Genomic DNA, 14006 nt, shown 5'->3' with positions numbered 1-14006 from the left:
AGAAGCTGATTAAACAGCATGATCATTACACAGGTGCACCTTGTGCTGGGGACAAAAGGCCACTTTAAAATGAGGTTTGTCACACAACAAAATGTCTCAATTGGCAAGAGAATTTAATGTTAATTTCTCTACCCTAGCTGCCTTCAATGTCGTTTTAGAGAATTTGAATCTAACCGGCCTCACAAACGCAGACCACGTGTAACCAGACCTCCATATGCCTATTCACCTGTGGGGAGGGGGAAGGGGTGCTGAGTATTTATGTCTGTAATAAAGCCCTTTCGTGGGGAATAACTCATTCTGATTGGCTGGGCCTGGCTCCCCAGCGGGTGGAGCCCTCCCCAGTCATGTGAAATCCATAAATGAAGGCCTAATGAATTTATTTTGACCGATTTCCCTATATGAATTGTAACTCAGTAAAATCTTTGAAGATGTTGCGTTTATACTTTAGTTCAGTATAATTTCAGGTGTTTGCTCCATACAGAGGACAGGGTGGTTCATAACATACAGTACAATTTAACAGGTGAGCAGACAGTTGATATTTTTAAGTGTTTAGGCTCCACTGTAAGTAGGACCTACCGTAGTACATTATTTCCCTAGTACATCAAATGGGCAGCATATTTATGTTCGGGGAAAGAGTGAATGCAAAACATTAGGGAGCCGTCAAAAGGGACACAATTGTTACCAGGAGGAAAATGGGGAGGGTCGTGCTTTTTCAATTTCAATCAGGGGGGAGGGTTTAGTTTGGGGTCTTTTTTATTCCAGGGGAGGGTCATGTAATTGATTCAAAGTCCTATTGCTCGGGGTTTGATAATTAGTTGCTTATTTTAGTATTTTGTGTGTGCCCGATGAGGCCCTTCATCCCTGATTGTCTGCTGGGCAGCAATATCAAGTGGTTCTAGTGTGGTCTCAATCAAATTACACAGCCCATACTATAGAGCAGTGGTTCCACCCCCGTATGTACAGTACCAGTGGTTCCACCCGTATGTACAGTACCAGTGGTTCCCCCCGTATGTACAGTACCAGTGGTTCCCCCCGTATGTACAGTACCAGTGGTTCCCCCCGTATGTACAGTACCAGTGGTTCCCCCTGTATGTACAGTACCAGTGGTTCCCCCCGTATGTACAGTACCAGTGGTTCCACCCTCGTATGTACAGTACCAGTGGTTCCCCCCGTATGTACAGTACCAGTGGTTCCCCCCGTATGTACAGTACCAGTGGTTCCCCCTGTATGTACAGTACCAGTGGTTCCCCCCGTATGTACAGTACCAGTGGTTCCCCCCCGTATGTACAGTACCAGTGGTTCCCCCCGTATGTACAGTACCAGTGGTTCCTCCCGTATGTACAGTACCAGTGGTTCCTCCCGTATGTACAGTACCAGTGGTTCCTCCCGTATGTACAGTACCAGTGGTTCCCCCCGTATGTACAGTACCAGTGGTTCCCCCCGTATGTACAGTACCAGTGGTTCCCCCCGTATGTACAGTACCAGTGGTTCCCCCCGTATGTACAGTACCAGTGGTTCCCTCCGTATGTACAGTACCAGTGGTTCCTCCCGTATGTACAGTACCAGTGGTTCCCCCCGTATGTACAGTACCAGTGGTTCCCCCCGTATGTACAGTACCAGTGGTTCCCCCCGTATGTACAGTACCAGTGGTTCCAACCCCCGTATGTACAGTACCAGTGGTTCCCCCGGTATGTACAGTACCAGTGGTTCCCCCGTATGTACAGTACCAGTGGTTCCAACCCCCGTATGTACAGTACCAGTGGTTCCAACCCCCGTATGTACAGTACCAGTGGTTCCAACCCCCGTATGTACAGTACCAGTGGTTCCTCCCGTATGTACAGTACCAGTGGTTCCCCCCGTATGTACAGTACCAGTGGTTCCTCCCGTATGTACAGTACCAGTGGTTCCCCCCCGTATGTACAGTACCAGTGGTTCCTCCCGTATGTACAGTAAAAGTGGTTCCCCCATATGTACAGTACCAGTGGTTCCCCCATATGTACAGTACCAGTGGTTCCCCCCCGTATGTACAGTACCAGTGGTTCCAACCCCCATATGTACAGTACCAGTGGTTCCAACCCCCGTATGTACAGTACCAGTGGTTCCCCCCGTATGTACAGTACCAGTGATTCCTCCCGTATGTACAGTACCAGTGGTTCCTCCCGTATGTACAGTACCAGTGGTTCCCCCCGTATGTACAGTACCAGTGGTTCACCCATATGTACAGTACCAGTGGTTCCCCCCCGTATGTACAGTACCAGTGGTTCCTCCCGTATGTACAGTACCAGTGGTTCCCCCCCGTATGTACAGTACTAGTGGTTCCCCCCGTATGTACAGTACCAGTGGTTCCCCCCGTATGTACAGTACCAGTGGTTCCTCCCGTATGTACAGTACCAGTGGTTCCCCCCGTATGTACAGTACCAGTGGTTCCCCCCGTATGTACAGTACCAGTGGTTCCCCCCCGTATGTACAGTACCAGTGGTTCCTCCCGAATGTACAGTACCAGTGGTTCCCCCTCGTATGTACAGTACCAGTGGTTCCTCCCGTATGTACAGTACCAGTGGTTGCCCCCCGTATGTACAGTACCAGTGGTTCCCCCCGTATGTACAGTACCAGTGGTTCCCCCCGTATGTACAGTACCAGTGGTTCCCCCCGTATGTACAGTACCAGTGGTTCCCCCCCGTATGTACAGTACCAGTGGTTCCCCCCGTATGTACAGTACCAGTGGTTCCCCCCGTATGTACAGTACCAGTGGTTCCCCCCCGTATGTACAGTACCAGTGGTTCCCCCCGTATGTACAGTACCAGTGGTTCCCCCCCGTATGTACAGTACCAGTGGTTCCCCCCGTATGTACAGTACCAGTGGTTCCTCCCGTATGTACAGTACCAGTGGTTCCTCCCGTATGTACAGTACCAGTGGTTCCCCCCGTATGTACAGTACCAGTGGTTCCCCCCCGTATGTACAGTACCAGGGGTTCCCCCCGTATGTACAGTACCAGTGGTTCCCCCCGTATGTACAGTACCAGTGGTTCCTCCCGTATGTACAGTACCAGTGGTTCCTCCCGTATGTACAGTACCAGTGGTTCCCCCCGTATGTACAGTACCAGTGGTTCCAACCCCCGTATGTACAGTACCAGTGGTTCCAACCCCCGTATGTACAGTACCAGTGGTTCCAACCCCCGTATGTACAGTACCAGTGGTTCCAACCCCCGTATGTACAGTACCAGTGGTTCCAACCCCCGTATGTACAGTACCAGTGGTTCCAACCCCCGTATGTACAGTACCAGTGGTTCCAACCCCCGTATGTACAGTACCAGTGGTTCCCCCGTATGTACAGTACCAGTGGTTCCCCCCCGTATGTACAGTACCAGTGATTCCTCCCGTATGTACAGTACCAGTGGTTCCCCCCGCATGTACAGTACCAGTGGTTCCCCCCGTATGTACAGTACCAGTGGTTCCCCCCCGTACGTACAGTACCAGTGGTTCCCCCCGTATGTACAGTACCAGTGGTTCCCCCCGTATGTACAGTACCAGTGGTTCCTCCCGTATGTACAGTACCAGTGGTTCCCCCCGTATGTACAGTACCAGTGGTTCCCCCCGTATGTACAGTACCAGTGGTTCCCCCCGTATGTACAGTACCAGTGGTTCCTCCCGTATGTACAGTACCAGTGGTTCCCCCCGTATGTACAGTACCAGTGGTTCCCCCCGTATGTACAGTACCAGTGGTTCCCCTCGTATGTACAGTACCAGTGGTTCCCCCCGTATGTACAGTACCAGTGGTTCCCCCCGTATGTACAGTACCAGTGGTTCCCCCCGTATGTACAGTACCAGTGGTTCCTCCCGTATGTACAGTACCAGTGGTTCCCCCCGTATGTACAGTACCAGTGGTTCCCCCCGTATGTACAGTACCAGTGGTTCCCCTCGTATGTACAGTACCAGTGGTTCCCCCCGTATGTACAGTACCAGTGGTTCCCCCCCGTATGTACAGTACCAGTGGTTCCCCCCGTATGTACAGTACCAGTGGTTCCCCCCGTATGTACAGTACCAGTGGTTCCCCCCGTATGTACAGTACCAGTGGTTCCTCCCGTATGTACAGTACCAGTGGTTCCTCCCGTATGTACAGTACCAGTGGTTCCCCCGTATGTACAGTACCAGTGGTTCCCCCCGTATGTACAGTACCAGTGGTTCCCCCCGTATGTACAGTACCAGTGGTTCCCCCCGTATGTACAGTACCAGTGGTTCCAACCCCCGTATGTACAGTACCAGTGGTTCCCCCCGTATGTACAGTACCAGTGGTTCCTCCCGTATGTACAGTACCAGTGGTTCCCCCCGTATGTACAGTACCAGTGGTTCCCCCCGTATGTACAGTACCAGTGGTTCCCCCCGTATGTACAGTACCAGTGGTTCCCCCCGTATGTACAGTACCAGTGGTTCCCCCCCGTATGTACAGTACCAGTGGTTCCCCCGGTATGTACAGTACCAGTGGTTCCCCCCGTATGTACAGTACCAGTGGTTCCCCCCGTATGTACAGTACCAGTGGTTCCCCCCGTATGTACAGTACCAGTGGTTCCAACCCCCGTATGTACAGTACCAGTGGTTCCAACCCCCGTATGTACAGTACCAGTGGTTCCCCCTCGTATGTACAGTACCAGTGGTTCCCCCCCGTATGTACAGTACCAGTGGTTCCCCCCGTATGTACAGTACCAGTGGTTCCCCCGGTATGTACAGTACCAGTGGTTCCAACCCCCGTATGTACAGTACCAGTGGTTCCAACCCCCGTATGTACAGTACCAGTGGTTCCCCCCGTATGTACAGTACCAGTGGTTCCCCCCGTATGTACAGTACCAGTGGTTCCTCCCGTATGTACAGTACCAGTGGTTCCCCCCGTATGTACAGTACCAGTGGTACCTCCCGTATGTACAGTACCAGTGGTTCCCCCCGTATGTACAGTACCAGTGGTTCCTCCCGTATGTACAGTACCAGTGGTTCCCCCCGTATGTACAGTACCAGTGGTTCCCCCCGTATGTACAGTACCAGTGGTTCCCCCCGTATGTACAGTACCAGTGGTTCCCCCCGTATGTACAGTACCAGTGGTTCCAACCCCCGTATGTACAGTACCAGTGGTTCCTCCCGTATGTACAGTACCAGTGGTTCCCCCCCGTATGTACAGTACCAGTGGTTCCCCCCCGTATGTACAGTACCAGTGGTTCCTCCCGTATGTACAGTACCAGTGGTTCCCCCCGTATGTACAGTACCAGTGGTTCCCCTCGTATGTACAGTACCAGTGGTTCCCCTCGTATGTACAGTACCAGTGGTTCCCCTCGTATGTACAGTACCAGTGGTTCCCCTCGTATGTACAGTACCAGTGGTTCCCCCCGTATGTACAGTACCAGTGGTTCCTCCCGTATGTACAGTACCAGTGGTTCCCCCCCGTATGTACAGTACCAGTGGTTCCCCCCGTATGTACAGTACCAGTGGTTCCCCCCGTATGTACAGTACCAGTGGTTCCTCCCGTATGTACAGTACCAGTGGTTCCTCCCGTATGTACAGTACCAGTGGTTCCTCCCGTATGTACAGTACCAGTGGTTCCCCCCCGTATGTACAGTACCAGTGGTTCCTCCCGTATGTACAGTACCAGTGGTTCCCCCCGTATGTACAGTACCAGTCAAAAGTTTGGATACACCTACACATTTAAGTCATGTGTGTGTCTGATCATGTGTGTATCTGGTCATGCGTGTGTCTGGTCATGTGTGTGTCTGATCATGTGTGTGTCTGATCATGTGTGTGTTAGCTCACCAGTGTGAGGGCCTTCCTGACCCAGTGGGACCCATGGCCTTTAGGAGGGTGTGTCACACTGTTCCCACGGGGCAGGCCATCTGAGCCCCAACCCAGGACGTCAACTGGGTGTAATCATTACGGAAAGTGTTTGACAACCAAACGGGGAGGGACCTACCTGGATTTGTTCAATAGAAACTTGTTTGGAGTAAATGCTTTCTGTTGCAAAACGTATTGATTACAATCCAGGTTGCAGTACCACAGCCTGGACGGCCTGGTGGTGTGGTGGTGATGGTCGTTGTCCTGCTGACGGCAAAGTGCTTGTCGAGGTTAACAACCAGGAAGAGGAAGCAGGACTGACCGTGAGAGCAGAGCCACAACATGAATCTCCTTTTAACATTCAATTTCAGAAAATGTGTGTATAAAAAGTGTATACCAGTATTTCCTAAACACCTGGAGGATTCCCAGCCATTCCACTTGTTCTATTCCACCACCAGCACACCTGGGTCTTCTTCAGTAGAGTAAACGGAGTGAAACAGCAACAGAGTCTCTGAGAATAAGGGAACTAAACGGTCAAAAATGTTGAGGGACCTGGCCGAATTTGGGTTGTGAAACATTTTGCTACGGACTAATGACCCCAGCTGTGTTAAAGAAATCAAGATGGTGAAAGCTGAACTGTGCCAAGTAAAACATTTTGCGCAATGACCAACCCACAAGACCTAAAAACTATCCCCCCCAAATAAATTTGCAGCAAGAGGAATAGCCACATTTATCCAATAGGTGTCTCCATATTACCTTGTTCTCACATCACTTGTCATGACATGCTCCTCTCCTCTCACTCAAGTGACTTGTCGGCAGTACTCTCTCAACACATCCCCCTCCATCCCACCAGTCGCTCAGCAACAGCACATCCCTCTCCATCCCACCAGTCGCTCAGCAACAGCACATCCCTCTCCATCCCACCAGTCGCTCAGCAACAGCACATCCCTCTCCATCCCACCAGTCGCTCAGCAACAGCACATCCCACCAGTCGCTCAGCAACAGCACATCCCCCTCCATCCCACCAGTCGCTCAGCAACAACACATCCCCCTCCATCCCACCAGTCGCTCAGCAACAGCACATCCCCCTCCATCCCACCAGTCGCTCAGCAACAACACATCCCCCTCCATCCCACCAGTCGCTCAGCAACAGCACATCCCCCTCCATCCCACCAGTCACTCAGCAACAGCACATCCCCCTCCATCCCACCAGTCGCTCAGCAACAGCCCATCCCCCTCCATCCCACCAGTCGCTCAGCAACAGCACATCCCCCTCCATCCCACCAGTCGCTCAGCAACAGCACATCCCCCTCCATCCCACCAGTCGCTCAGCAACAGCACATCCCCCTCCATCCCACCAGTCGCTCAGCAACAGCCCATCCCCCTCCATCCCACCAGTTGCTCAGCAACAGCACATCCCCCTCCATCCCACCAGTCACTCAGCAACAGCCTGCCTCACAGTAAAATGAATAGATGGTGGCCGCAATGCAATTTAGAAGTAGCCCAAAAACCTGCAACCAATATTTTGTTTTCAAAGTAGCCTAATTTACAGGAACACTGCAAACATAGAAACCCTGGTCGTGTGCCTTTTTCAGTGTCAGAGTTGTAGCAGGGAGAGTAATACCATTACCAACCACACCACACCAACACAACCAGCCCATTTAGTGGATGAAAACACTCAACATTTATTATACAGAAAAAACATCTGATCAGGTCATGTTCCGAAGCGTTCCGGGGTTAGAGGTCAGTGGTCAGACTTCTTTGGGGGGAAGAGAGCGTACTCTACAGTCAGAGCCACAGCGAAGGCAGCAAAGCCCCATTTAAAGCCCCTCAGCATCACGTCTCCCAGGGATACAGGACGACTGAAGCCTCCCACGTACCTCCACACCTCGTTACTGTGGGAGAGAGAAACATCAGTATCACACAGAGCCTTCGGAAAGTATTCAGACCGCTTGACTTTTCCCACAATCTGCACACAATACCCGTAATGACGCCACGATACCCCGTAATGACGCCACGATACCCCGTAATGACGCCACGATACCCCGTAATGACGCCACGATACCCCGTAATGACGCCACGGTACCCCGTAATGACGCCACGGTACCCCGTAATGACGCCACGGTACCCCGTAATGACGCCACGATACCCCGTAATGACGCCACGGTACCCCGTAATGACTCCACGATACCCCGTAATGACGCCACGGTACCCCGTAATGTATTTGAAAAAATATATAAACCCCCCCCCAGCAATCTACACACAATACCCTGTAATGTATTTAAAAATATATATAAACCCCCCCAGCAATCTACACACAATACCCTGTAATGTATTTAAATATATATAAACCCCCCCAGCAATCTACACACAATACCCTGTAATGTATTTAAATATATATAAACCCCCCCAGCAATCTACACACAATACCCTGTAATGTATTTAAATATATATAAACCCCCCCAGCAATCTACACACAATACCCTGTAATGTATTTAAAAATATATAAACCCCCCCAGCAATCTACACACAATACCCTGTAATGTATTTAAAAATATATATAAACCCCCCCAGCAATCTACACACAATACCCTGTAATGTATTTAAAAATATATATAAACCCCCCCAGCAATCTACACACAATACCCTGTAATGTATTTAAAAATATATATAAACCCCCCCAGCAATCTACACACAATACCCTGTAATGTATTTAAAAATATATATAAACCCCCCCAGCAATCTACACACAATACCCTGTAATGTATTTAAATATATATAAACCCCCCCAGCAATCTACACACAATACCCTGTAATGTATTTAAATATATATAAACCCCCCCAGCAATCTACACACAATACCCTGTAATGTATTTAAATATATATAAACCCCCCCAGCAATCTACACACAATACCCTGTAATGTATTTAAAAATATATATAAACCCCCCCAGCAATCTACACACAATACCCTGTAATGTATTTAAAAATATATATAAACCCCCCCAGCAATCTACACACAATACCCTGTAATGACAAAGCAACATTTTTTTTTACATTTTTGCAAATGTATTTAAAAAAAATTAAACTGAAATATTACATTTCCATCAGTATTCAGACCCTTTCCTCAGTACTTTGTTGAAGCATCTTTGGCAGTGATTACAGCCTCAAGTCTTCTTGGGTATGACGCTACAAGCTTGACACACCTGTATTGGAGTTTCTCCCATTCTTCTCTGCAGATCCTCTCAAGCTCTGTCAGGTTGGATGGGGAGCGTCCCTATACAGCTATTTTCAGCTCTCTCCAGGTCTCTCCAAGTCCAGGCTCTGGCTGGGCCACTCAAGGACATTCAGAGACTTGTCTCGAAGCCAATCCTGGGTTGTCTTGGCTGTGTGCTTAGGGTCGTAGTTCTGTTGGAAGGTGAACCTTCGCCCCAGTCGGAGGTCCTGAGCGCTCTGGAGCAGGTTTTCATCGAGGATCTCTGCACTTGGATCTGTTCATCTTTGCCTCAATCCTGACTAGTCTCTCAGTCCCTGCCTCTGAAAAACATCCCCACAGCATGATGCTGCCACAACCATGCTTCACCATAGGGATGGTGTCAGGTTTCCTCTAGATGTGACGCCTGCCAATCAGACCAAAGAGTTCAATCTTGGTCTCATCAGACCAGAGAATCTTGTTTCTCATGGTCTGAGTCCTTTAGGTGCCTTTTACTAAGGAGTGGCTTCCTTCTGACCACTATCATTTAGGCCTGATAGCAAAAGTAGCAATAGCAAAAGTTCTGAATACTTATGTAAGTAAGGTATCCATTTTTCTATTTTTAATGAATTAGAAAACATTTCTAAAAACCTGTTTTCGCTGTCATTATGGGGTATTGTGTGTAGATTGCTGGGGGGTTTTATATATTTTTAAAATCAATTTTAGAACAAGGTTGTAATTTAACAAAATGTGGAAAAAGTCAAGGGGCCTGAATAGTTTCCTTAGGCACTGTACATGTACACATCTCTAATGCAACGATCTCCCTCTCTCTCACCGTGCCCATGGGTCCTTCAGTCCTCTAGCTGCCAGCCTCTGCTGTGTGAACTCCAGAGGCGTTCCCTCGACCTTCCACTGCTTAAAGTCTGGCAGGTTTAATTTACTGCCGTGGTCTCCTCCCATCCTAACACACAACGTCAGGGGGTTTGAGTTGTGGAACTAGCTAGCTAAATTAGTTGATGAAAGCATACAGGACACACCACAGATTGTAAGAATATTTCATAGTACCATAGAGATGTTAGGTTTCCATGATCAGATACTCTTGGATTGTACTGTAGTTAGCTAGATAACTAGCACAGCCTGCCGACTAGGGAGCTAGCAAGCTAGTTAGCCTGCTTTTAACATTAGCAGAGGACCTCGGGAAGCAGCAATGACACATTTAACTATGAAACAATTAAATCTAAGTCTTCAGAAGTACAACATATTTATATATCAAACACTTATGTTTTTGTAATAGTATAAACGCGTAACGGTTGTACCTGTCTGTTTGTGACCTCTGTTGTGGATGAAGCACTTCGACAATTGCATCTGATGTACGGCACTGCTACGGTACACAAAAGAGACCACACTTAGTACGTCTTAGACTTTTGTCGGAGCGCAAACAATCCAGTGTTTTTGTCGGTCAGAACCATAGTCTGGACAGAACTAGGGATGTACATTCCCTTTCAAGGCGATACGGGAACGATACATTTTAGTTTGAAGCGCTGCACTAAAATGCAGTGTCTTAGACCGCTGAACCAGGGAGTCTGTAGTGACGCCTCTAGCGCTAAAACGCAGTGCCTTAGACCTCTGAACCAGGGACTCTGTAGTGACGCCTCTAGCGCTAAAACGCAGTGCCTTAGACCGCTGCGCCACTCGGGAGCCCACACATTACAAACATTAAACGTTCCATTCTAAATGACTGCTGCTGATAGAACTCATGATCTGGGCCTCTGAAATGACTGTGTGAGAGAGAGATGTAACATGTATGTCTACAGTGTATTTATTATGGACGTGTGAGTGTGTAAATGATGTATGTACTGTGTAGGCACCTGAGCTGAGCCATAAGGGAGACGAGGCCTCCACCACCCCACTAGGGAGGGGGGGGATGTAGCCTGTTTTTTTTCCCCCCTACTATGTTTCTGAAATCACCATCATCCACTAATTAACTTGTCATTTTTGCATATTAAATGTTTGAGCTGCTAATGAATCAATATTTATTGTTTGAATTAGCTATGACATAGCAAATTAATATATAGCACAAATTTGTATTTCACCCCCATCTCAAAACCGAATAATTTGACAGTTCGGGAAGGTTTTAGCTTGATTATCTTCGGCCATGCACTGCAGCTGGCAAAAGTGACTGTGTCGTCGTTATGAGGTTTTATTTAGTATTTAGTCATTTAATATTTAGTATATTTAAAAATGACCATATACACTGTTTGTTCAAAGCAAAACTACCAAAACTAAACAATCCAAATCAAATGTATCGTAAACCCCATTCAGCAGGACAAGAGTTTTCTCAGGTAGTTTAGGCCTGCTTTTATTCTGGTAAAACATAGATAATCACCTAGCAAATTACATAGGTCTTTACTCAACTAATAAAGCCTCACATCACCCGAGCCATTTGTATGCTGAGGAGGCTGGTGGCACCTTAATTGGGGAGGACAGGCTCGTGGTAATGGCTGGAGTGGAATAAGTGGAATGGTATCAAATACATCAAAACAAAAGGGTTGCATTCCATTAGCTCTTTTACCTCCATTATCACGAGCCGTCATCCCCTCTGGGGCGGATGTGATTGACCAGAGCCGTCATCCCCTCACGGCCTCCACTGGGGCGGATGTGATTGACCAGAGCCGTCATCTCCTCACGGCCTCCACTGGGGCGGATGTGATTGACCAGAGCCGTCATCCCCTCACGGCCTCCACTGGGGCGGATGTGATTGACCAGAGCCGTCATCCCCTCACGGCCTCCACTGGGGCGGATGTGATTGACCAGAGCCGTCATCCCCTCACGGCCTCCACTGGGGCGGATGTGATTGACCAGAGCCGTCATCCCCTCACCGTCTCCACTGGGGCGGATGTGATTGACCAGAGCCGTCATCCCCTCACGGCCTCCACTGGGGCGGATGTGATTGACCAGAGCCGTCATCCCCTCACGGCCTCCACTGGGGCGGATGTGATTGACCAGAGCCGTCATCCCCTCACGGCCTCCACTGGGGCGGATGTGATTGACCAGAGCCGTCATCCCCTCACGGCCTCCACTGGGGCGGATGTGATTGACCAGAGCCGTCATCCCCTCACGGCCTCCACTGGGGCGGATGTGATTGACCAGAGCCGTCATCCCCTCACGGCCTCCACTGGGGCGGATGTGATTGACCAGAGCCGTCATCCCCTCACGGCCTCCACTGGGGCGGATGTGATTGACCAGAGCCGTCATCCCCTCACGGCCTCCACTGGGGCGGATGTGATTGACCAGAGCCGTCATCCCCTCACGGCCTCCACTGGGGCGGATGTGATTGACCAATGTAATGTAATGTATGTAATATAATATAATATAATATAATGTAATATAATGTAATATAATGTAATGTAATATAATATAATATAATGTAATGTAATATAATATAATATAATATAATATAATGTAATATAATATAATGTAATATAATATAATGTAATATAATGTATGTAATATAATGTAATGTAATGTAATGTAATATAATGTAATATAATATAATGTAATATAATGTAATGTAATATAATATAATATAATGTAATGTAATATAATGTAATGTAATGTAATATAATGTATGTAATATAATATAATGTAATATAATATAATATAATATAATATAATGTAATGTAATATAATATAATATAATATAATATAATGTAATATAATATAATATAATATAATATAATGTAATGTAATATAATATAATATAATATAATATAATGTAATATAATATAATATAATATAATATAATGTAATATAATGTAATATAATGTAATGTAATGTAATATAATGTAATATAATGTAATGTAATGTAATATAATATAATGTAATATAATGTAATATAATGTAATGTAATATAATGTAATGTAATATAATGTAATATAATATAATGTAATATAATGTAATGTAATGTAATATAATGTAATGTAATATAATGTAATATAATGTAATGTAATGTAATGTAATGTAATATAATGTAATGTAATATAATGTAATATAATGTAATGTAATATAATGTAATGTAATATAATGTAATATAATATAATGTAATATAATGTAATATAATATAATATAATATAATGTAATATAATGTAATATAATATAATATAATATAATGTAATGTAATATAATGTAATGTAATGTAATATAATGTATGTAATATAATATAATGTAATATAATATAATATAATATAATGTAATGTAATGTAATGTAATGTAATGTAATATAATGTATGTAATGTATGTAATATAATATAATGTAATATAATGTAATATAATATAATGTAATATAATGTAATATAATATAATATAATGTAATATGATGTAATATAATGTAATATAATGTAATGTAATGTAATATGATGTAATATAATGTAATATAATGTAATATAATGTAATATAATGTAATATAATGTAATGTAATATAATGTAATGTAATGTAATATGATGTAATATAATATAATATAATATAATGTAATGTAATATAATATAATATAATATAATGTAATGTAATGTAATATGATGTAATATAATGTAATATAATGTAATGTAATGTAATATAATATAATATAATGTAATGTAATGTAATATGATGTAATATAATGTAATATAATGTAATGTAATGTAATATGATGTAATATAATGTAATATAATGTAATATGATGTAATATAATGTAATATAATGTAATATAATGTAATATGATGTAATATAATGTAATATAATGTAATATAATGTAATATAATGTAATATAATATAATGTAATATAATGTAATGTAATATAATGTAATATGAGCAACAACAAAAAATTGTGGACCGGCAATTCGTAACGTTTGAATGGGTTTTCTGACCAATGATCCATTTGGATCGCATTGGGGTCCGTGGACTGATGCACCTTAAACATTTTAAATCGGGGACTGATGCGTATTGGTGAATCATGACAGCCCTAGTCA

The 14006-nt window shown here is 45.2% G+C and overlaps 1 protein-coding gene across 1 annotated transcript; it reads right to left on the bottom strand.

Moving 5' to 3' along the window:
- Window positions 1-7470: 7470 nt before the first annotated feature.
- On the bottom strand, window positions 7471-10649 carry LOC110530877 (NADH dehydrogenase [ubiquinone] 1 beta subcomplex subunit 3). The gene is made up of 3 exons (XM_036986786.2): window positions 10319-10649; window positions 9838-9963; window positions 7471-7705 (listed from the first exon to the last, which is right to left on the bottom strand). The coding sequence occupies exons 2-3, from the start codon at window positions 9960-9962 to the stop codon at window positions 7555-7557; spliced, it is 276 nt and encodes a 91-aa protein (XP_036842681.2). The 5' UTR covers window position 9963; window positions 10319-10649; the 3' UTR covers window positions 7471-7554.
- Between the last annotated feature and the right edge of the window lie 3357 nt (window positions 10650-14006).

Source organism: Oncorhynchus mykiss, chromosome 8, assembly GCF_057628025.1.
Source record: "Oncorhynchus mykiss isolate SJ-2025 chromosome 8, ASM5762802v1, whole genome shotgun sequence".
NCBI classification, from domain to species: Eukaryota; Metazoa; Chordata; class Actinopteri; order Salmoniformes; family Salmonidae; genus Oncorhynchus; species Oncorhynchus mykiss.
Note: the sequence above shows the minus strand (reverse complement) of the source record. Positions and strands in the feature narration are given on the sequence as shown.